This window comes from Pseudophryne corroboree, chromosome 6 (genome assembly GCF_028390025.1).
Source record: "Pseudophryne corroboree isolate aPseCor3 chromosome 6, aPseCor3.hap2, whole genome shotgun sequence".
Taxonomy (NCBI): domain Eukaryota; kingdom Metazoa; phylum Chordata; class Amphibia; order Anura; family Myobatrachidae; genus Pseudophryne; species Pseudophryne corroboree.
The window spans coordinates 580,636,066-580,659,670 of record NC_086449.1 but is presented as its reverse complement, the minus strand read 5'-3'; the positions used below and the strand labels follow the sequence as shown (position 1 = coordinate 580,659,670).

Genomic DNA, 23,605 nt, shown 5'->3' with positions numbered 1-23,605 from the left:
GGGGTGTAATAGGCAACTATCACTTTCTTAACAGGCCATGAGCCCTTTCAATATTTAAAAAAATACTTTTAAAATTATATTAAATAATTTAAAAAAAAAAACTATATGAATGCTTTTGAAGGGAAAATTGTCAGCTAAGTGGTTAATGGTGCATATAAAGAATATCTAAACAAAAACCAAATGCATGTTATTTTATGGGGGTGATTACATTATTTTCCCCCACAGCGACCACTAGATGGCGCAAAACAGGGGATTCACGAGATTTCTTCTTGATGCCTCCTGAGGCAGTGAGAAAAATGTGCGAAAAGTCTGTGGTTTTGGCACCCAAACTAACCTGGACTTCAGACGGAATTAGCCGATATTCGTGACTAAACTGTCTATTTGGGTACTTAAAAAGTTATGGGTGCCTAGTCAGAGCAAAAATTTAATTGCTCTGATGGGTGCCCAAAATACATTTGAATCGCTCCCTATTGATGCAATTCAGTTTTTTTTCTGTTTAAACGCTCACTAGCCACGGGGGTGACATTTCTTCTCCGAGTGTCTGGAGGTGCAAGAAAAAATGCGTGCTAACTCTGCACTTTGGATGCCCAAAGCGGGACTTTAGATGGGTTTAGCCGTTTTACTCAGTCTGTTTGGGCGTGACATTCGCGATATGCATGGGCACCCAAACACAATTGAATCTTCACAGTTGTTTGGGCACGTAAACAGTCCCGTTTAGACAGGGGGGGAAAAAGACACCCACAACAGTTAAATCACCCCCATAGATCTTTGATGCTTTTGCAGAACTGTATTGTCTGTGGCCGCCAGTAGATTAGTCAGTGAATTGCTGATTTGTTGCTATGGGTTACTGCTGTAAATCTGTTAAGTATCCCTCCACTAATAGTTTAGTCTATAGTGTTAAAATAAATGGCGTATTGTATTGAGAGTTTAATCTCCTGTAATGAGCATGACTTTATTTTTCTTACGGTTAACAGTAATTTATTTGACATCTGATTTATGCCCTGGCTATATAAAGAAAACCGAGTAGACTTGGAGAATTGTACATCTGGCATAATGCCGCATTGAGTTACATGGCCTTCTGAAATAGATACACATTAAAATCATATAAGTATTGACTTCAGTAGCTTATTAGGTATTTAATTAATGCATAGTATTTACAAAGCGTGCACATCCTCTGTGTGCATTTTCCATTTTGTAAATGCACTAAAGAAAACAACTGTGTTTATCATTTATAATATATAATGTAAGTAGAAGATCTCTCTTTATAATCAGGGTTATGATTTAGGTGAAAGCTCCTGTTCTTTTGACCTGACATCTATTGTTGCTCCACAGGGATAATCCTAAACATTTGTGACCTGCCCCACGCCAGAGCTGTATCTAGTCTGTTCTGCTAAGCTTGTTGTCACTGACAGGCAAGATCTGAAAGCTTTTTTTAGTTTAATCCCATAACTTTCAAATCCAATTTCATCTGTACGCTCTAAAACAGTGATGGGGAACCTTTGGCACCCCAGCTGTTGTTGAACTACACATCACAGCATGCCCTGCTACTGTTTTAGCATGGCCAAATAGCAAAACTGTAGCAGGGCATGCTGGGATGTGCAGTTCAACAACAGCTGGGGTGCTAAAGGTTCCCCATCACTGCCCTAAAAGATGTATACTTCAGAGGTAGTTTTGAAATTTGAAATAGAAGCTCTGCAGCGCTTATTCTAACTGGATGTGCTGCACGACTATATATCTGCCTTGGTGAATAGGTTTGTGGAGCAATATAACTACTTTTACGGACGAGCAGCAAGTCTACAGTCAAAGGGGAGGAATTAGACAGAGTGTATTCTTACTTTAAGGGTGCACACGGAGAGATCCGTGCTTAATTTCTAAGCAATCTGACTAGATTTGCTTAGAAATTAAGCATGGATCTCTCCGTGTGTATGCCCCATAGCGATAGCGAAGCACGGCCCGCACATCGCTATCGCCGGTACTAGATTGGCCAAATCTAGTGAGGGAGGGTGACATGAGCATTCCCCTGCCCCCCTCCCCCCCTCCCCCCTTCTTGCTCAGCACTCATCTCTGGGAGAAATCTCCCAATGTGTACAGCCCCTTAGAGAAGTACAGGACAAAATCAAGGTTTTATTTTGCAGAGATTATTGTAATGAGATTAATGGATAGCGATCAGAGATGGAACAGTTTCAGTGGAGCTCCTTGCCATGATTGGCCATTCTGAGTCTGGCATGGGAATTCACCCCACAGCTATTGGAGGTCAGGCCCCCATCCTGATTCTCACCCAGCCCCAGTGAAAGAAAACCTGGGCTGGTGACAATTACAGGAACAATATTTTTGCTGATCTTTAATAGAGATGTGACTTGAAAATGAGCCAAATGTATTATTGAGATAGGTATTCACAAATGTAAGTAAGACACCAATGGTCCTATTCATTATGATGTACAGAGACACTACAGAGATTATGGGCCTAATTCAGACCTGATCGTAGATGTGCGAAAAAATGCACATCTACGATCAACTTCTTAGACATGCGGGAGGGGGGGGGGGGGGGACGCCCTGCACAGGGCAAGTCCGCCCTGCATGTCGGATCCAGCCCCCCCCACAGACATGCAAAAGCATTGCACAATGGTGATGCTTTCGCATGTTTCTAATAGCCCTATGCCTACGCAGCATATCTGTGAACGCAGACGGCTACACGCCATGTTATGGGTTGCAGCAGCTGCTTGTGACGTCACGCAGCTGCTACGACCGGTCCCAGCAACGGTCTGGACATGCCTCCATTGTCTGGACGGTGCCCCACAAAACACGCCCCCTTACAGGTCTTAAACTGCATTCTGAAGAGAATGTAGTTTATGACCTTGAACATGTGCATACGCAGATGTGCAAAAACCGCTTCATAGTGATTTTTGCACATCAGCGACATCGTCTGAATTAGGTCCAATGTTTTAAACTCTGAGAAATTTTCACCCTCTAACACTACTGTCAGGGCAGCTGCTCCGAGAAGCAGCAGTTCCACCATCCTGAACACTGCGGCTATTGCCACTATTGTAGCGGAACCAGTTTAAACTGACAGGCAGTGAAGTTAATAAGCTCATACAAGGCAAGCCACCAGTAATACATGGGAGATCAAACAGAAAGAATCACTTGTGTATCAGCATAGGGGCACTATACACTGGCAAGTGTACCATGCGTATTGTTGGTTTGACCTTGATCTGTTGCTGGGTGCATGCGCATTATAGATTGTAAGCTTGCGATCAGGCCTTCCTACCTGGGTGTGGTATGGTATGCCGGCGGCCGGGCTCCCGGCGACCAGCATACCGGCGCCGGAAGCCCGACCGCCGGCATATCGACAGCATGGCGAGCGCAAATGAGCCCCTTGCGGGCTCGCGTGCGCTTGCCACGCTGCGGGCACGGTGGCGCGCTACGCACGCCACACTATTTATTCTCCCTCCAGGGGGGGCGTGGAAAAACTGTCGGTATGCCGGCTGTCGGCATGCCGGCTGTCGGGATTCCGGCGCCGGTATACTGTGCGCCGGGATCCCGACAGTCGGCAACCTGAAGACCACCCTTCCTACCTCTGTACCTTACTGTTATTACCCAGTTTTGTTTTGTCACTGTTGTTTCCAGTTATAAAGCACAAAGGAATTTGCTGCACTACTGTATATAAGAAACAGTTAATAAATAAAATAAATACTCTGTTAGTCATGGGATTGTTTGTGTGCAGGTCCTTTCCAAAACATGGGGAATCTTATCTAATAAGAAGTGTGGTGATACACGTACCACTGCATTTGTTTAAAATACGCTTTTTTTTCAACTGATAATAATATGGAAATAATATTTTTTTTTACTTTTAAACTTTTATTTTTTTTAAGTGAAACTGAAAGTCTAGATGTCCAATTCCACTGCACATGCTGGTTAGCTTGGTCACGCACGCACATATCTCTGGATACTCGTCTGGCAAAGCGGTAAGTCTAGTCTATCCACTCTCAGCGAACGTCACTCATCTGCTATGCAATATTTTATTAATCATAGTGCATACTCGCCTACTTTTGGAAAAGCATTTCAGGGAGATTGTGAAAGTAGCACCTATCAGCGCGGGCGTATACTTCTACAGTACATCAGAGAAGCGGATCATAAAAATGACTTACATCCAAATGTAAATGAGCCCCAAAGTTAGTAAGATCTACTTGTTGAAGAAATACACTGAAATGTTGTAGGATTTGTTCGTGTATTGTGTTTTACAAGAGGTTCCATATACTGTAAGTGGCCATGAGAAACCTTATTTAAAATGCATGTAGCCATAGGAATCATTGTGTGTTATAACCAATGCAGGGGAATGTATGTATCTCTGATTTCTTTTTCCCCCCAAGAATGTAATAGCTGCATAATGGTGATAATCAGGGAGATTGCTGGACTATTCAGGGAGTGCGGGAGATTGCTGCTATTTCAGGGAATCTCCTGCAGAATGCGGGAGAGGAGGCAACTATGTCATAGCGTATGCTGTGACAGAAACCCGTCCCTATTACCACTTTTTATGAAGTAGACCCCTAACAAATATAACAATTATAGAAGATATGTGGAAGTTATAAGGTCATGTTCTCAGAGTCGTGTTTCCAGGATCAGATTGTACCAGCTTCTGCCAGACGATTAAAACACCACTAGTGCTAATATCTCACAATCTGTTTTTTATATACAGTAGCAAGAATTAATTTGAAAACATTTTTTTGGATAGAAATGGTATCCGGACTCTAGGTCGACGCTGTCATATGGTGAACAGGTACAAAAGGTCTACAGGTGCAAATGGTTGACACACGTATGGTCGACACAGCTTTTTGTTTTTTTTATCATTTTGATCAACTTTTTCATATTTTACCATACACATGGACTACAATTGGGAATAGTAACCTGTGGCAATCGCAGCGTTAGCGGAGTGAAGCATCTTGTCCGAAGCATGGTGAGCGAAGTGGTACACTAATTGGGGTTCCACGTCCTTTGATGGCGAAAATGACACCAGAAGAACGTTAAAATAATATGTCCACTTTTTTGTGTCAGCATTTTATCATGTCGACCTTTTAATGTGTCATCCTTTTGATACTGTCAATATTTTGTTATGTTTACCTTTTTATGAGTCGACATTTTGACCTAGTCGACCTAATGCATGTCGACCAATAGTGGCTGACCTAATGACTGTAGACCTTTTTTAATATATATCTGATGATCCATACCCAACAGAAATATACATGTCTAATATAGAATAGTAATAATTCTATCTATCTATCTATCTATCTATCTATCTATCTATCTATCTATCTATCTATCTATCTATCTATCTGTCTGTCTGTCTGTCTGTCTGTCTGTCTGTCTGTCTGTCTGTCTGTCTGTCTGTCTGTCTATCTAGTAATTTTATTTATATAGTACTCTTTCTCCTATAGGACTCAAGGCGCTTAACAGATAGAATGAACATAATACAGTGCAGAAACAACAAAGTACAGAAAAGGTTTTTAGAAAATTCAGAGAACATGGAAATACTAAAGAGATATTAAGGAAATACTTGATTAAACAGGAAAGTCTTGAGTCTGTTTTTGAAAGATTCTAGAGTGGAGGCTTCTCTACTGTATACATAATTCTACCAGTAATAGTGCCCCTTATACACATAATGCCCCCCAGTAGTAGTGCCCCTTATGCACATAATGCCCACAGTAGTAGTGCCCCTTATACACATAATGCCCACAATAGTAGTGCCCCTTATACACATAATGCCCACAGTAGTAGCATCATTTATACACATAATGGCCACAATAGTAGTGCTGCTTAAACACATAATGCCCACAGTAGAAGTAGCGCTTATACACATAATGCCCCCAGTAGTAGTGCCACTTATACACATAATGCCCACAGATGTAGTGTTGCTTATACAAATATAGCCTACAGTACTGGTGCAGCTTATACACATAATGCCCACGGTACTGCTGCTTGCACACATAATGCCCACAATAGTAGCGCACCTTATAAATAATGCCCACAGTAGTGCCACTTATACACATAATGCCCACAGTAGTAATGCTGCTTATACACATAGGTGGTCATTCCGAGTTGTTCGCTCGCTAGCTGCTTTTAGCAGCATTGCTAACACTAGGCCGCCGCCCTCTGGGAGTGCATCTTAGCTTAACAGAATAGCGAACGAAAGATTAGCAGAACTGCTACTAAATAATTCCCTGAAGTTTCTGAGTAGCTCCAGACCTACTCCTAGACTGCGATCACCTCAGTCCGTTTAGTTCCTGGTTTGACGTCACAAACACACCCTGCGTTCGGCCAGCCACTCCCCCGTTTCTCCAGCCACTCCTGCGTTTTTTAGCACACTCCCTGAAAACGTCCAGTTTCCGCCCAGAAACACCCACTTCCTGTCAATCACACTACGATCACTCGAGCGATGAAAAAACGTCGCTCGAGCTTGTGTAAATCTACAAAGTTTTGTGTGAAAGTACTTAGCACATGCGCGCTGCGTACCATGCGCATGCGCATTTTTGCAGTTTTTTTTACTTAATCGCTGCACTGCGAAAATCGGCAGCGAGCGCACAACTCGGAATGACCACCATATTGCCCACAGTAGTAGTGCCCCTTATACATAATGCCCACAGTGGCTCTGTCCAGTCTGACTGGTTGAAAAGAAAGTCTGATAATGTATGGGAGCAAATAACGATCATTTCTCTGACGTCCTAGTGGATGCTGGGAACTCCGTAAGGACCATGGGGAATAGCGGGCTCCGAAGGAGGCTGGGCACTCTAGAAAGATTTATGACTACCTGGTGTGCACTGGCTCCTCCCACTATGACCCTCCTCCAAGCCTCTGTTAGATTTTGTGCCCGGCCGAGGTTGGATGCACACTAGGGGCTCTCCTGAGCCCTTAGAAAGAAAGTATAGATTTAGGTTTTTTATTTTCAGTGAGACCTGCTGGCAACAGGCTCACTGCAGCGAGGGACTAAGGGGAGAAGAAGCGAACTCGCCTGCTTGCAGCCGGATTGGGCTTCTTAGGCTACTGGACACCATTAGCTCCAGAGGGATCGACCGCAGGCCCAGTCCTTGGTGTTCGGTCCCGGAGCCGCGCCGCCGTCCCCCTTACAGAGCCAGAAGCAAGAAGAGGTCCGGAAAAACGGCGGCAGAAGACATCAGTCTTCACCAAGGTAGCGCACAGCACTGCAGCTGTGCGCCATTGCTCCTCATACACACTTCATACTCCGGTCACTGAGGGTGCAGGGCGCTGGGGGGGGGTGCCCTGAGAAGCAATAATAACACCTTGGCTGGCAAAAATTCCACAATATATAGTCCCAAAGGCTATATATGTGGAAAATACCCCTGCCAGAATATGGAAAAAAGCGGGAGAATAGTCCGCGGAAAAGGGGCGGAGCTATCTCTCACAGCACACTGGCGCCATTTCTCCTTCACAGATCCGCTGGAAGGAAGCTCCCTGGCTCTCCCCTGCAGTCTACACTACAGAACAGGGTAAAAACAGAGAGGGGGGGGCACTAAATTTAGGCGCAGTATATAATATATAGAAAAAGCAGCTATAGGGGACATAACTCAGTTAGTCCCTGCATTATATAGCGCTCTGGTGTGTGCTGGCATACTCTCACTCTGTCCCCCCAAAGGGCTTTTGTGGGTCCTGTCCTCATTCGGAGCATTCCTTGTTTGTGTGCGGTGTGTCGGTACGGCTGTGTCGACATGTTTGATGAGGATAATGATGTGGAGGCGGAGCAGATGCCTTTAGAAGGGATGTCACCCCATGCGGGGCAGACACCTGAGTGGATGAGCTTATGGAAAGTAATGAGTGCACGTATAGACTCCTTACATAAGAAAATTGACGACATGCCAAATGTGGGACAGCCGACTACTCAGCTCGTGCCTGCCCAGGCGTCGCATGGGTCGTTAGGGGCTCTAAAACGCCCGCTACCGCAAGCAGACCCAGATGTCGACACTGATACTGACACCAGTGTCGACGACGATGAGTCTAACCTGATGCCCACTAAGGCCATTCACTGCATGATTGAGGCAATGAAAGAGGTGTTACACATTTCTGATATAACTACAGGTACCACTAAAAAGGGTATTATGTTTGGAGAGAAAAAACTACCCGTAGTTTTTCCCCCATCAGATGAATTAAATGAAGTGTGTGAAGAAGCGTGGGCTTTCCCGGATAAAAAATTGGTAATTCCTAAGAAGGTACTAATGGCGTTCCCTTTCCCGCCAGAGGATAGGTCACGTTGGGAAACACCCCCCAGGGTGGACAAATCGCTCACACGTTTGTCTAAAAAGGTGGCACTACCGTCTCTGGATACGGCCACCCTCAAGGAACCTGCTGATAGAAAGCAGGAGGCGATCCTGAAGTCTGTATATACACACTCAGGCATTATACTTAGGCCAGCTATTGCGTCAGCCTGGATGTGCAGTGCTGCCGCTGCGTGGTCAGATAAACTGTCAGAAAATATTGACACATTAGACAGAGACACGATCCTGTTAACCATAGACCATATAAAAGACTCAGTCTTATATATGAGAGATGCACAGAGGGAAATCTGCCGACTGGCATCTAAAGTAAGTGCATTGTCCATTTCTGCTAGGAGAGGCTTATGGACTCGCCAGTGGACAGGAGATGCAGATTCTAAAAAGCACATGGAAGTGTTGCCATATAAGGGTGAGGAATTATTTGGGGATGGTCTCTCGGACCTAGTTTCCACAGCAACGTCTGGGAAGTCAGCATTTTTACCCCATGTCCCCTCACAGCCTAAGAAGGCGCCGTTTTATCAGGTTCAGTCCTTTCGGACCCAGAAAAACAGGCGTGGAAAAGGAGGGTCCTTTCTGTCCAGAGGCAGAGGTAGGGGAAAAAGGCTGCAACAAACAGCAGGTTCCCAGGAGCAAAAATCCTCCCCCGCTTCTTCTTCCAAGTCCGCCGCATGACGGTGGGGCTCCACAGGCGGAGCCAGGTACGGTGGGGGGTCGCCTCAAGAATTTCAGCGATCAGTGGGCTCGCTCACAGGTGGATCCCTGGATCCTGCAAATAGTATCTCAGGGGTACAAACTGGAATTCGAGGCGTCCCCACCCCACCGGTTCCTAAAATCTGCCTTGCCGATTGCTCCCTCAGACAGGGAGGCGGTGCTAGTGGCAATTCTCAAGCTGTATTCCCAGCAGGTGATAATCAAGGTACCCCTACTTCAACAAGGCCGGGGTTATTATTCCACACTATTTGTGGTACCGAAACCGGACGGTTCGGTGAGACCCATTTTAAATTTAAAATCCTTGAACACGTACATAAAAAAATTCAAGTTCAAGATGGAATCGCTCAGGGCGGTTATTGCAAGCCTGGACGAGGGGGATTACATGGTATCCCTGGACATCAAGGATGCTTACTTGCATGTCCCCATTTACCATCCTCACCAGGAGTACCTCAGATTTGTGGTACAGGATTGCCATTACCAATTCCAGATGCTGCCGTTTGGCCTGTCCACGGCACAGAGGGTATTTACCAAGGTTATGGCGGAAATTATGATACTCCTTCGAAAAAAGGGAGTTTTAATTATCCCGTACTTGGACGATCTCCTAATAAAAGCGAGGTCCAAGGAACAGTTGTTGGTGGGAGTAGCACTATCTCAGGAGGTGCTGCACCAGCACGGCTGGATTCTGAATATCTCAAAGTCACAGCTGGTTCCGACGACACGGCTACTGTTCCTGGGTATGATTCTGGATACAGTCCAGAAGAAAGTGTTTCTCCCGGAGGAGAAAGCCAGGGAGTTGTCATCTCTAGTCAGAGACCTCCTGAAACCAAAACAGGTATCAGTGCATCGCTGCACACGGGTCCTGGGAAAGATGGTGGCTTCTTACGAAGCAATTCCCTTCGGCAGGTTCCATGCCAGAATCTTTCAGTGGGACCTGTTGGACCAGTGGTCCGGATCGCATCTTCAGATGCATCGCTTAATAACCCTGTCTCCAAGAACCAGGGTGTCTCTACTGTGGTGGCTGCAGAGTGCCCATCTTCTAGAGGGCCGCAGGTTCGGCATACAGGACTGGGTCCTGGTGACCACGGATTACAGCCTTCGAGGCTGGGGGGCAGTCATACAGGGAAGAAACTTCCAAGGACTATGGTCGAGTCAGGAGACTTCCCTTCACATAAATATTCTGGAACTAAGGGCCATCTACAATGCCCTAAGTCAAGCAAGATCCCTGCTCCTACACCAGCCGGTGCTGATCCAGTCAGACAACATCACGGCAGTCGCCCATGTAAATCGACAGGGCGGCACAAGAAGCAGGATGGCGATGGCAGAAGCCACAAGAATTCTCCGATGGGCGGAGAATCATGTACTAGCACTGTCAGCAGTGTTCATTCCGGGAGTGGACAACTGGGAAGCAGACTTCCTCAGCAGACACGACCTCCACCCGGGAGAGTGGGGATTTCACCCAGAAGTCTTCCAGATGCTGGTAAACCGTTGGGAAAAACCACAGGTGGACATGATGGCGTCCCGTCTCAACAAAAAGTTAAAAAGATATTGCGCCAGGTCAAGGGACCCTCAGGCGATAGCTGTGGACGCTCTAGTGACACCGTGGGTGTACCAGTCGGTTTATGTGTTCCCTCCTCTGCCTCTCATTCCAAAGGTATTGAGAATAATAAGAAAGCGAGGAGTAAACACAATTCTCGTGGTTCCGGATTGGCCAAGATGAGCGTGGTACCCGGAACTTCAAGAGATGCTCTCAGAGGACCCGTGGCCTCTACCGCTCAGACAGGACCTGATACAGCAGGGGCCCTGTCGGTTCCAAGACTTACCGCGGCTGCGTTTGACGGCATGGCGGTTGAACACCGGATCCTAAAGGAAAAGGGTATTCCGGAAGAAGTCATTCCTACGCTTATTAAGGCCAGGAAAGATGTTACGGCAACGCATTATCACCGCATATGGCGGAAATATGTTGCATGGTGCGAGGCCAATAAGGCCCCAACAGAGGAATTTCAACTAGGTCGATTTCTGCATTTCCTGCAAGCAGGAGTGGATATGGGCCTAAAACTAGGCTCCATTAAAGTACAGATCTCGGCTCTGTCGATTTTCTTTCAAAAAGAACTAGCTTCAGTACCTGAAGTTCAGACATTTGTGAAAGGAGTGCTGCATATTCAGCCCCCGTTTGTGCCTCCTGTGGCTCCTTGGGATCTCAACGTGATGTTGAGTTTCTTAAAATCACATTGGTTTGAGCCACTAAAAACCGTGGATCTGAAATATCTCACGTGGAAAGTGATCATGTTATTAGCCTTGGCTTCAGCCAGGCGAGTGTCAGAATTGGCGGCTTTATCATGTAAAAGCCCTTATCTGATTTTCCATATGGATAGGGCAGAGTTGAGGACTCGTCCCCAATTTCTCCCTAAGGTGGTGTCAGCGTTTCACCTGAACCAGCCTATTGTGGTGCCGGCGGCTACTAGTGAATTGGAGGACTCCAAGTTGCTAGACGTTGTCAGGGCCCTGAAAATATATGTTTCCAGGACGGCTGGAGTCAGAAAATCTGACTCGCTGTTTATCCTGTATGCACCCAACAAGCTGGGTGCTCCTGCTTCTAAGCAGTCTATTGCTCGCTGGATTTGTAGTACAATTCAGCTTGCACATTCTGTGGCAGGCATACCACAGCCAAAATCTGTAAATGCCCATTCCACAAGGAAGGTGGGCTCATCTTGGGCGGCTGCCCGAGGGGTCTCGGCTTTACAACTTTGCCGAGCAGCTACTTGGTCAGGGGCAAACACGTTTGCAAAATTCTACAAATTTGATACCCTGGCTGAGGAGGACCTGGAGTTCTCTCATTCGGTGCTACAGAGTCATCCGCACTCTCCCGCCCGTTTGGGAGCTTTGGTATAATCCCCATGGTCCTTACGGAGTTCCCAGCATCCACTAGGACGTCAGAGAAAATAAGAATTTACTCACCGGTAATTCTATTTCTCGTAGTCCGTAGTGGATGCTGGGCGCCCATCCCAAGTGCGGATTGTCTGCAATACTTGTAAATAGTTATTGTTAACTAAAGGGTTATTGTTGAGCCATCTGTTGAGAGGCTCAGTTGTTTTTCATACTGTCAAACTGGATATAGTATCACGAGTTGTACGGTGTGATTGGTGTGGCTGGTAAGAGTCTTACCCGGGATTCTAAATCCTTCCTTATTATGTCAGCTCGTCCGGGCACAGTGTCCTAACTGAGGCTTGGAGGAGGGTCATAGTGGGAGGAGCCAGTGCACACCAGGTAGTCATAAATCTTTCTAGAGTGCCCAGCCTCCTTCGGAGCCCGCTATTCCCCATGGTCCTTACGGAGTTCCCAGCATCCACTACGGACTACGAGAAATAGAATTACCGGTGAGTAAATTCTTATTTTCCTCCCAAATACTGAAAAGTGGACATAAATTATTTTTTTTCAGACAAATTGGTTAAATCACGGATTTAACCAATTTTTCTTATTGGTCTGCCAGAAAATTGTATAATGTATGCCCAGCAACCAATCAGATTCTGTCTCTCATTTCTCTTTTGCATTCTAGAAAATGATAGAATCTGCTCTTCTGTTTTAGAAGATTTATACCTAGGCTTGCCATACTATCTCTGTAAACTGGGAGACTCAAAAATTACACAGGTTCTGTGTCTGGCTGACTTTAAGCCTGCATTTCATCTGGTATTAATCAGCCACAGAACCTGTGTAATTCATGAGTGTCCAGGTATAAAAAGATAGTATGGTAATCCAATTTATACCCCTTTTCCGCTGACGTGAAAATCCAGGGTTTTTGCATGTGACCACGCATCAACATGGGATTTTTGTCAGTCCTGCGGTTGCATTGCATAATTTCGGGCGCTGGGCTGCACTCTTCCAGGATGCTCCGGATGATGGCCCTGTCATCCTGCCCTTTTAACCCTCCATAATTGTGCATGTCTATAGGCATGCCATCAGGAATCACGCAGCCCAGTACAAGTGAATCATGCATTCTCTTGCCCTGTCAACCCACTCCAAGGCCCGGCAGGTGCAAATACGTGCTGGGTGATTTAACAAAGGGAGAAGAAGAGGATGGAAAGACATAAAGAGGGAAGACCAGGTATACAAGACAATAGAAATGTGTGGAATAAGAGCACAGTGAATGGGGGCAGATAGGAGAAGACTATCAGGGAACAGATGGGATGACGGGGCAGAAGTATACATGAAAGTGAAGGAGCAGCAGGCTCACTCATGGGGAGGTGAGGCGGGGCATAGGCACACGTGGGGAGTGGAGTGTAGGGATAGAAGGAAGCAGAGGTACTGGGATGGTATCGGAATTCCTGCGCTTGGGATGCCGGTGGTCAGAAGACTGACAGCACCATCCTCCCTCACCTTAGACCTCTGCCTCCCCTGCCAACTAACCCGCAGCTTAACTCTCACCCTCCCCCCATAGTGCTAAACCCTAACCATCCCTTTTTAGTGCCTAACCCTCCCTCCCCCCTCCCCAGCCTAACTCTCCCTCTAGTCTGGGGCATAAGTTCATCCTAGGTGCCTGGAAGCAAGTTGGTGCCCCTCCTTAAAAGAAATGGGAAAACAAATATGGGGGCATATGTAATAGGGTCAGAGTTTGCCAGAGGTGCAGGATGCCAGACGATCTTGGAAGTTTTTTTAAAGTGGCAATCATTTACAAGGCAGAACCATCACTTGTAAATTATTGCTACTTAAAAAAAACTTCCGAGATCGGCTGCATCCCGCACCTTCGGCACTCTACAGAGACTGGATCCTGCAGTGAATTGGCAGGGCTACAGCTACGCTTTGATTCAGCTGTCTGCAGCATGCAGAATCAGCATTTACTGGCGGGTGCCATCTCACAGTCCAGCAGCAGTGGTGGATGCTCCGTCACTTGCTGCAGCGCAGGCTGAGTGGTACCAGGAAAGAGCCGCCCTGCCGCTTTTGCAGGTGTTAGCAGGGCTCCTGGGACAGAGCCGATTAACTCTGCAGCAGCAGCAGTGGGTGTGCCACAGAGCTCCGCTGGAAGAGCAGTGGTCACACTTCAAACTTGCTGTGAACCACACAGGTGCTGCTGTAGATGCAGATGCCCCTTAGGGTGCCTCTGGGAGTTACGCCCCTATCTTTAGTGCCTAAACCTAACATCTTCCCGAAGCCTAACCCTAACCATCCATGGCATATTTAAGATCAGGATGCCGACAGTTGGGATTCCGGCACCAGTATTGTGATCGATGTCGGGATCCCGGCAGTGATCGCAAAAACGCGATATAGCGCGTTTTTTACCCCAAAATGAGGACTGGGGACTCACTTTTTAAGAATGGGCGGGTCCCCGGGGACACGCTTCGCTGGAATTCCTCTCTTGACTTTTCTCTGACGTTTTTGGTCAGAAGTGTGTCAGACGGCGGCTGCTGCTGCTGCTGGGCGGAAAGATAGCGGTGCCGGAAGTTGGTAACACGCTGAGAGGACTGAGGGAGGGAGCCGTTATCGTCAAGCCACGGGAAGCAGGAGCGCGGCGCTCCGGGGCTTGAAACACACTTGTCACCCTCTCCCTGGCTGCACTAGTCCACGGGCGGGGAGAGGGGGGGTCAGTCCGCGACGCAAGATTACTGATGATACGGGAGGTGCCGGAGCCGCCGCCAGATGACATCACCCCGAGTGATGAAGCAAGCCGGACCCACCACCTGTGAACAGATCTCTGCACAGAGCTGACAGTGCAGAGGTAATTTAGCTGGGGTCTGAGGATGCAGGGACACGGGGGAAGGGGTGTGAGTGTGCTGTGCTTAGCCAGTGTGCGGGGCCAGGCAGAAACTGAACAGCAGCAGGCCAATGCTGCCTTAACAGTGTCTGCCAGCCCAGTGTCCCCCACCATTACTGACCCTGCCAGCCCAGTGTTTCCACCCTCCCTCCCCAACCAGCCCACTGTGTTATCTCACTGCCCTCCCATCTAGAACCCCCCTGTCAGTCCAGACACACTGATTCCCCTCCCCAACTCAGCCCAGTGTTACCTCCTCACACCCCTATCTCTCTGCACCTCTACCTGGTGCAATGTGAATAACGTGCTCTACCTGGTGCAATGTGAATAACGTGTTCTACCTGGCGCATTGTGTATAACATGCTCTACCTGGCGCAGTGTGTATAACGTGCTCTACCTGGCGCATTGTGTATAACGTGCTCTACCTGGCGCAGTGTGTATAACGTGCTCTACCTGGCGCATTGTGTATAACGTGCTCTACCTGGCGCAAAGTATAACGTGCTCTACTTGGCGCATTGTGTATAACGTGCTCTGCCTGGCGCAGCGTGTATAACGTGCTCTGCCTGGCGCAGTGTGTTTAACGTGCTCTGCCTGGCACAGTGTGTATAACGTGCTCTGCCTGGCGCAGTGATGTATAACGTGCTCTGCCTGGTGCACTGTGTATAACGTGCTCTACCGGGCGCATTGTGTATAACATGCTCTACCGGGCGCATTGTGTATAACGTGCTCTGCCTGGCGCAGTGATGTATAACGTGCTCTGCCTGGCGCAGTGATGTATAACGTGCTCTGCCTGGCGCAGTGATGTATAACATGCTCTGCCTGGCGCAGTGATGTATAACGTGCTCTGCCTGGCGCAGTGTGTAACGTGCTCTACCTGGTGCAGTGTGTGTAACGTGCTCTACCTGGAGCAGTGTGTGTAACGTGCTCTACCTGGCGCAGCGTGTGTAACGTGCTCTACCTGGCGCAGTGTGTGTAACGTGCTCTACTTGGCGCAGTGTGTGTAACGTGCTCTACCTGGCGCAGTGTGTGTAACGTGCTCTACCTGGCGCAGTGTGTGTAACGTGCTCTACCTGGCGCAGTGTCTGTAACGTGCTCTACCTGGCGCAGTGTCTGTAAGGTGCTCTACCTGGCGCAGTGTGTGTAACGTGCTCTACCTGGCGCAGTGTGTATAGGAGGTTCATTCTGGCGCAATGTGTATAGGAGGTTCTACCTGGCGCAGTGTGTATAGGAGGTTCTACCTGGCGCAATGTGTATAAGCGGCACTACTGTGTGGTATAATGTGAATTGGCACTATTATTTGGTCACGCCCCTTCTCCATTAAGCCACACCCCTACATTTTTGGCGCACGCCTCCGGCGCACACTGCCTAATCTTTAGGTTCTAGGAGGTGGAGAACCAATTTACTTTCTGCCAAAGGGCACCAAAATGTCTAGTTACAGCTCTAGTGCAGGGTGTCCTGCATGCTACACAGCCCAGCTGCACTGTCACCCCATCCCCTCCACCTTGCAACAAGATTAAGATTAATAAGAACCTTAATTCCGATGGGACCCAGAAAAGGACTGGTAGGACCCCAATTTTTAAAAGTGAGGGGTCCCTGGGACCCACTTTTTTTGGGGCTCAGCGTGATCACTGCCCGGTGTCATCTTCTAAACAGTGTCAGGATTCAGGCAACGGTGTTCTGACTGCCAGCTTCCCGAACACCGGTGTGCTGATCGGATCCCATGGCACTCAAGTGAAGTGGAGAAGGGGCAATGGCACACATGGAAGTGGAGGAGTGGCAGAGACAGTCATGGGGAGTGGAGTAGGGGCAGAGACAGTCATAGGGAGTGGAGTAGGGGCATAGGCACACATGGGGAGTGGAGTAGGGGCATAGGCACACATGGGGAGTGGAGTAGGGGCATAGGCACACATGGGGAGTGGAGTAGGGGCATAGGCACACATGGGGAGTGGAGTAGGGGCATAGTCACACATGGGGAGTGGAGTAGGGGCATAGACACACATGGGGAGTGGAGTAGGGGCATAGACACACATGGGGAGTGGAGTAGGGGCATAGGCACACATGGGGAGTGGAGTAAGGGCATATGCACACATGGGGAGTGGAGTAGGGGCATAGTCACACATGGGGAGTGGAGTAGGGTCATAGACACACATGGGGAGTGGAGTAGGGGCATAGACACACATGGGGAGTGGAGTAGGGGCATAGTCACACATGGGGAGTGGAGTAGGGGCATTGGCACACATGGGGAGTGGAGTAGGGGCATAGGCACACATGGGGAGTGGAGTAGGGGCATAGGCACACATGGGGAGTGGAGTAGGGGCATAGACACACATGGGGAGTGGAGTAGGGGCATAGACACACATGGGGAGTGGAGTAGGGGCATAGTCACACATGGGGAGTGGAGTAGGGGCATAGGCACACATGGGGAGTGGAGTAAGGGCATATGCACACATGGGGAGTGTAGTAGGGGCATAGGCACACATGGGGAGTGGAGTAAGGGCATAGTCACACATGGGGAGTGGAGTAGGGGCATAGACACACACATGGGGAGTGGAGTAGGGGCATAGACACACATGGGGAGTAGAGTAGGGGCATAGACACACATGGGGAGTGGAGTAGGGGCATAGGCACACATGGGGAGTGGAGTAGGGGCATAGGCACACATGGGGAGTGGAGTAGGGGCATAGTCACACATGGGGAGGGGCGTAGGGGCATAGACACACATGGGGAGTGGAGTAGGGGCATAGACACACATGGGGAGTGGAGTAGGGGCATAGACACACATGGGGAGTGGAGTAGGGGCATAGACACACATGGGGAGTGGAGTAGGGGCATAGTCACACATGGGGAGTGGAGTAGGGGCATAGGCACACATGGGGAGTGGAGTAGGGGCATAGGCACACATGGGGAGTGGAGTAGGGGCATAGTCACACATGGGGAGTGGAGTAGGGGCATAGACACACATGGGGAGTGGAGTAGGGGCATAGACACACATGGGGAGTGGAGTAGGGGCATAGGCACACATGGGGAGTGGAGTAAGGGCATATGCACACATGGGGAGTAGAGTAGGGGCATAGGCACACATGGGGAGTGGAGTAGGGGCATAGTCACACATGGGGAGTGGAGTAGGGGCATAGACACACATGGGGAGTGGAGTAGGGGCATAGACACACATGGGGAGTGGAGTAGGGGCATAGACACACATGGGCAGTGGAGTAGGGGCATAGGCACACATGGGGAGTGGAGTAAGGGCATATGCACACATGGGGAGTGGAGTAGGGGCATAGGCACACATGGGGAGTGGAGTAGGGGCATAGACACACATGGGGAGTGGAGTAGGGGCATAGACACACATGGGGAGTGGAGAAGGGGCATAGACACACATGGGGAGTGGAGAAGGGGCATAGACACACATGGGGAGTGGAGTAGAGGCATAGTCACACATGGGGAGTGGAGTAGGGGCATAGACACACATGGGGAGTGGAGTAGGGGCATAGGCACACATGGGGAGTGGAGTAAGGGCATATGCACACATGGGGAGTAGAGTAGGGGCATAGGCACACATGGGGAGTGGAGTAGGGGCATAGTCACACATGGGGAGTGGAGTAGGGGCATAGACACACATGGGGAGTGGAGTAGGGGCATAGACACACATGGGGAGTGGAGTAGGGGCATAGACACACATGGGGAGTGGAGTAGGGGCATAGGCACACATGGGGAGTGGAGTAAGGGCATATGCACACATGGGGAGTGGAGTAGGGGCATAGGCACACATGGGGAGTGGAGTAGGGGCATAGACACACATGGGGAGTGGAGTAGGGGCATAGTCACACATGGGGAGTGGAGTAGGGGCATAGACACACATGGGGAGTGGAGTAGGGGCATAGACACACATGGGGAGTGGAGTAGGGGCATAGGCACACATGGGGAGTGGAGTAAGGGCATATGCACACATGGGGAGTGGAGTAGGGGCATAGGCACACATGGGGAGTGGAGTAGGGGCATAGACACACATGGGGAGTGGAGTAGGGGCATAGACACACATGGGGAGTGGAGAAGGGGCATAGACACACATGGGGAGTGGAGAAGGGGCATAGACACACATGGGGAGTGGAGTAGAGGCATAGTCACACATGGGGAGTGGAGTAGGGGCATAGTCACACATGGGGAGTGGAGTAGGGGCATAGGCACACATGGGGAGTGGAGTAGGGGCATAGGCACACATGGGGAGTGGAGTAGGGGCATAGGCACACATGGGGAGTGGAGAAGGGGCATAGACACACATGGGGAATGGAGTAGGGGCATAGACACACATGGGGAGTGGAGTAGGGGCATAGTCACACATGGGGAGTGGAGTAGGGGCATAGGCACACATGGGGAGTGGAGTAAGGGCATATGCACACATGGGGAGTGGAGTAGGGGCATAGACACACATGGGGAGTGGAGTAGGGGCATAGACACACATGGGGAGTGGAGTAGGGGCATAGTCACACATGGGGAGTGGAGTAGGGGCATAGGCACACATGGGGAGTGGAGTAAGGGCATATGCACACATGGGGAGTGGAGTAAGGGCATATGCACACATGGGGAGTGGAGTAGGGGCATAGGCACACATGGGGAGTGGAGTTGGGGCATAGGCACACAAGGGGAGTGGAGTAAGGGCATATGCACACATGGGGAGTGGAGTAGGGGCATAGGCACACATGGGAAATGGAGGAGGGGCAGAGTCATACATGGATTGTGGAGTGGGAGACAGGCACTCATGTGGAGGGTTTATAGAGGCACACATACTAGGCTACAAAGAGTAGATACAAAGACAGGAGAGGAGACTGACAAACGTGCAGGGTGGTAGGGAGGGAACATCTAGCTGCAGGCACAGGGCGTAAGATCCCTGTACCAGTTACCTTGCTGGGCCTGCAGCATTTTTCCTAGGCCGTGTGTCTGTGTGGTTCACAAAATCCCCTCCTGGCAAGGGAGGAGAAGGGGATGGAAACCAGTAGAGGGGGTGGACTCCTGGGGAAGAGACATCGTGAACAATAGTGAACAGAGAAGCGGCACTGTATTGCCTCTCTAAGGCCATTCACTGAGCGCATTTCTGGTTCCGCGGGAATCCTAATTGAGGGGATCCTGGTGGATGTGATGTCTGAGCCTTCCCCTTAATACATATACTGCGACCTCCATAAATCCTATGAAATTAAATGTATAATGGCCCTCATTCCGAGTTGTTCGCTCGGTATTTTTCATCGCATCGCAGTGAAAATCCGCTTAGTACGCATGCGCAATGTTCGCACTGCGACTGCGCCAAGTAACTTTACTATGATGAAAGTATTTTTACTCACGGCTTTTTCTTCGCTCCGGCGATCGTAATGTGATTGACAGGAAATGGGTGTTACTGGGCGGAAACACGGCGTTTCAGGGGCGTGTGGCTGAAAACGCTACCGTTTCCGGAAAAAACGCAGGAGTGGCCGGAGAAACGGTGGGAGTGCCTGGGCGAACGCTGGGTGTGTTTGTGACGTCAACCAGGAACGACAAGCACTGAAATGATCGCACAGGCAGAGTAAGTCTGGAGCTACTCTGAAACTGCTAACTCGTTTGTAATCGCAATATTGCGCGTACGTCGGTCGCAATTTTAAGAAGCTAAGATTCACTCCCAGTAGGCGCCGGCTTAGCGTGTGTAACTCTGCTACATTCGCCTTGCGAGCGAACAACTCGGAATGAGGGCCAATGTCTCCATATTTTTCTCCACAATGGGCCTGATTGAGATGTGGTCGCAAAACAGCTATTGTACGCATATCGGTCCATGTTTTCTTACTGTGTATGCGTCTGAGCCGTAGTGCACACGTGTAGCGAGTGAATTGCTATAGCGGTCATAACGAGAAATTTGTAGCAGAGTGAGTGACAGGAAGACGGTGGTTTGGGGATGGTAACGTGGAGTGGTTGGCCAAGTGCACGCATGTCTTCTGGGCGTGCATAAATTAGCAGTTGCGATCTTACTTACTACTGGAGAGCGCTCTGCGTCCTGGGAGAGCAGCTCAGCCTGCACGTGTTCAGAGGTACTCAGACTCTGCAACATGTTCCAATGTATCAGCAATTAATGATGATTGGATGAAAATGGTGCAACTGCAGTGGACGTCCCTATGCTCAGGTCAGCCTCTGCCCCTATTAGCATATAGTCGCTATTGCATATGGCAAAAGATAGCAGCAGCAGCAGCAAGAACAACCACATCCAAATCAGGCCCATGGTTCAATCACAATACCAGTGCTTCCCAGCATTTGTAATAGTGTCTTCCATGTTGCCTTACATAAAAACACCATGCAACCAGATAACATCTACTGCAGCTGATTAACCTCGATCCAGTCATATAACTTCTTAGATTTTTTTTTTAATAGTGTCTCTCATATATGCCCAGCCATCTGTATAGTGACCCTAAATGCAGGCTTATCCCCATATGGACATGCAGAGCAACTCTAGTATGGTGGGGAGGAGGGAGGGGGAAGTAGGGTAGTGAAGAGTAGGAAAACAGAGGTGCGAGGACAATAGGAGATACTTACTGCGTCAGAACGACAAGGAGTGGAGACAGATGGGCTTCTGAAATGCAGCTTGGGCTTGGGTAGCTCACTGGCGCTTAGGGTTACCTATCCAGTAATCAAAATGACGTGAAACGTTCAGAGGCCCATAATGTAACGCTTTCCAGTTGCTGACAGTATTTGACATCTGAAACGTTACTAGGTGGTCTGGAATTGAGTTCTACAGTATATAGGGCCTAATTCAGCATGGATTGCTGAAATGATAAAATCACTATTTGCCTATTTTAGCACTTCTGCGCATGCGCGCATGCCACTACGCCATGTGCGAACACTTAAACTGAGATCGCAGTCTAAGTCCCAGCGGGTGGCGGGAACGGGGTGTCAACACAGCGTTTTGTAGGCGGCAACACGCTTTCCGGGTGGTGTGTCCCGGACAACGGAGGCGTGTCCGGACCATATGTAGGGTAGGCCGCAGCAGCTGCGTGGCGTCATATGCAGCCGCTGCAAACCCGAAACATGGCTACCCAGTGTCTACCATCACAGCTAGTCTGCGGAGGCAGAGGGCAACCCTTATCATGCCTGCAGTTTAGTGGGGGGTGAAGACCCAGCACGTGGAGCAGCTAGAAACATGAGTTGTAGTTTTGTGATGTCTCGCAAAATTACAACTCATGCTGAATTAAGCCCATAGAACGGAGTACTATGTGATGGAGAATGCGTGGGTTATCATACAGTATTGCGGAAACTATATACAACAGATGCTTAAAACACATGGATTGGGGGTGGTCTTCTGTTTGCTGGCGGCCGGGCTCCCGACGACCAGCACACCGGCGCCGGAATCCCGACCGCCGGCATACTGACATCTTTTCTCCCTCTTGGGTGTCCACGACCCCCCTGGAAGGAGAATAGATAGCGTGTCGCGCACAGCGAGCACGCAAGGGGCTCATTTGCGCTCGCCCAGCTGTCGGTATGCCGGCGCCGGTATGCTGGTCGCCGGGAGGCCGGCCGCCGGCCTACCCTACTACACCCATGGATTGGCTGTATATATGGCGCATGAGCAGGGTTGTGTAGCACGGGAGTGTATTGCCAATGCTGCCATGCTGACATAGCAGCAGGTTCGCATGAGTCATAAGAGATAGCACTCCTTCACAAACTATCAGCCTGAATAATACTTGCAGGCTGCGATTTTCATAGTTGTGGATGTGTGAAAATATGCTAATTCAACAGTCACTAGTGCTCCACAAGCTTCTAGTTGCTGCAGAATTCAGCTCCAACTGCGGAGTGGTTCCATGGTGTGCACCCATGAAAATGCACCCTCTTCCCACCCTGTATCACTTTAAAATCACTTTAAAATAATCTTACACTAAAAAATGTAATCTTATTTCATCAGGGCTCCATAATGAGAAGTATCCATGTATAGTACTTACTAAATTATTTGCTAGGGATGCCTGCACTCTGCCCAATCCTTCCCTTCTGTCTTGATGCTATTTCACAAGTGCGGTTTCCATGCTGAACAAACCTGTGTTTTGCATTGTAAATGATTTCCGAGTGGGAACAGCTGGCAACACATCACAGTTTGCTTGGAGGGGGATGTTAAAATGTTAACTTTTAGGGGTGGTGGGGGTGGGTTATGAGCTCACACAACAAGCGGGTTCAATTTTGCTTGAAGTATAATACAACTGGGTACTTGCCATCATCATCAATTCCCAAGCTGAGGCAGATTCAACAAACTTGATAAGGCACATTTTCTAAATTATTCTGCAAATTTTAGAGTCTAGACCAGGGGTGGGAAATACGGCCCAGTAACGCATTTTGTCTGGCTCGGGGCCCTGCCAAGGCGGCAACAGAGTGTAAAGCCATCTGCCACACTGTGCACTGTTTTCGGTGTACAGTGTTAGAAAACTACAGCTTCCATGATGCAGTGTACGGCAGACAGCTGCGGGCGGTGATGTGAGGCAGCTTTGGAGAGAGATCTCAACGAAGGTCTGCATAGCGGACCCAGGACCTGTACCAGTGGTGTGAAGGAGTCTGGATGGGACCTGTTCTGCAGTGGTGGCGAGTGCCCTGCTTGCACTATACTGGGGCATTATGTGTATCTGGCATTATTCTGGGTCATTATGTGCATCTGGCATTACGGGGGGGGGGGGGGGGGAGTATGTGTGAGCAGCTATTGCCATGGCCATTATGTGTAAGGAGCACTAATGTGGGCATTATGTGTATGGCCATGCCTGCTTTCCTAGGAGAGCGCATGCATTGGGGGAAGGGGCTTCAAAAATGGCATGTGAATGATGTTGAAAAAAATCTAAATTGCCCCTGGCAAAAAAAAGTTCCCCGTCCCTGGTCTAGACCAATATAC

General features: G+C 49.1%; 1 protein-coding gene across 4 annotated transcripts in view; it reads left to right on the top strand.

The window, feature by feature from the left end:
* GPRIN1 (G protein regulated inducer of neurite outgrowth 1) overlaps window positions 1–23,605 on the top strand; it is a 76,203-nt gene that overhangs the window by 5,606 nt on the left and 46,992 nt on the right. For 2 of the 4 annotated variants that reach the window (XM_063927914.1, XM_063927913.1), the window contains exon 2: window positions 3,870–3,962. The exons of 1 other annotated variant lie outside the window; for it this stretch is intronic. In XM_063927914.1, the coding sequence (XP_063783984.1) occupies window positions 3,906–3,962 (57 nt within the window). In that variant the 5' untranslated portion in view covers window positions 3,870–3,905. Of the gene's footprint in view, window positions 1–3,869; window positions 3,963–5,429; window positions 5,554–23,605 lie in introns of those variants that run through there. One more of the 4 variants, XR_010179556.1, reaches the window with a different exon arrangement.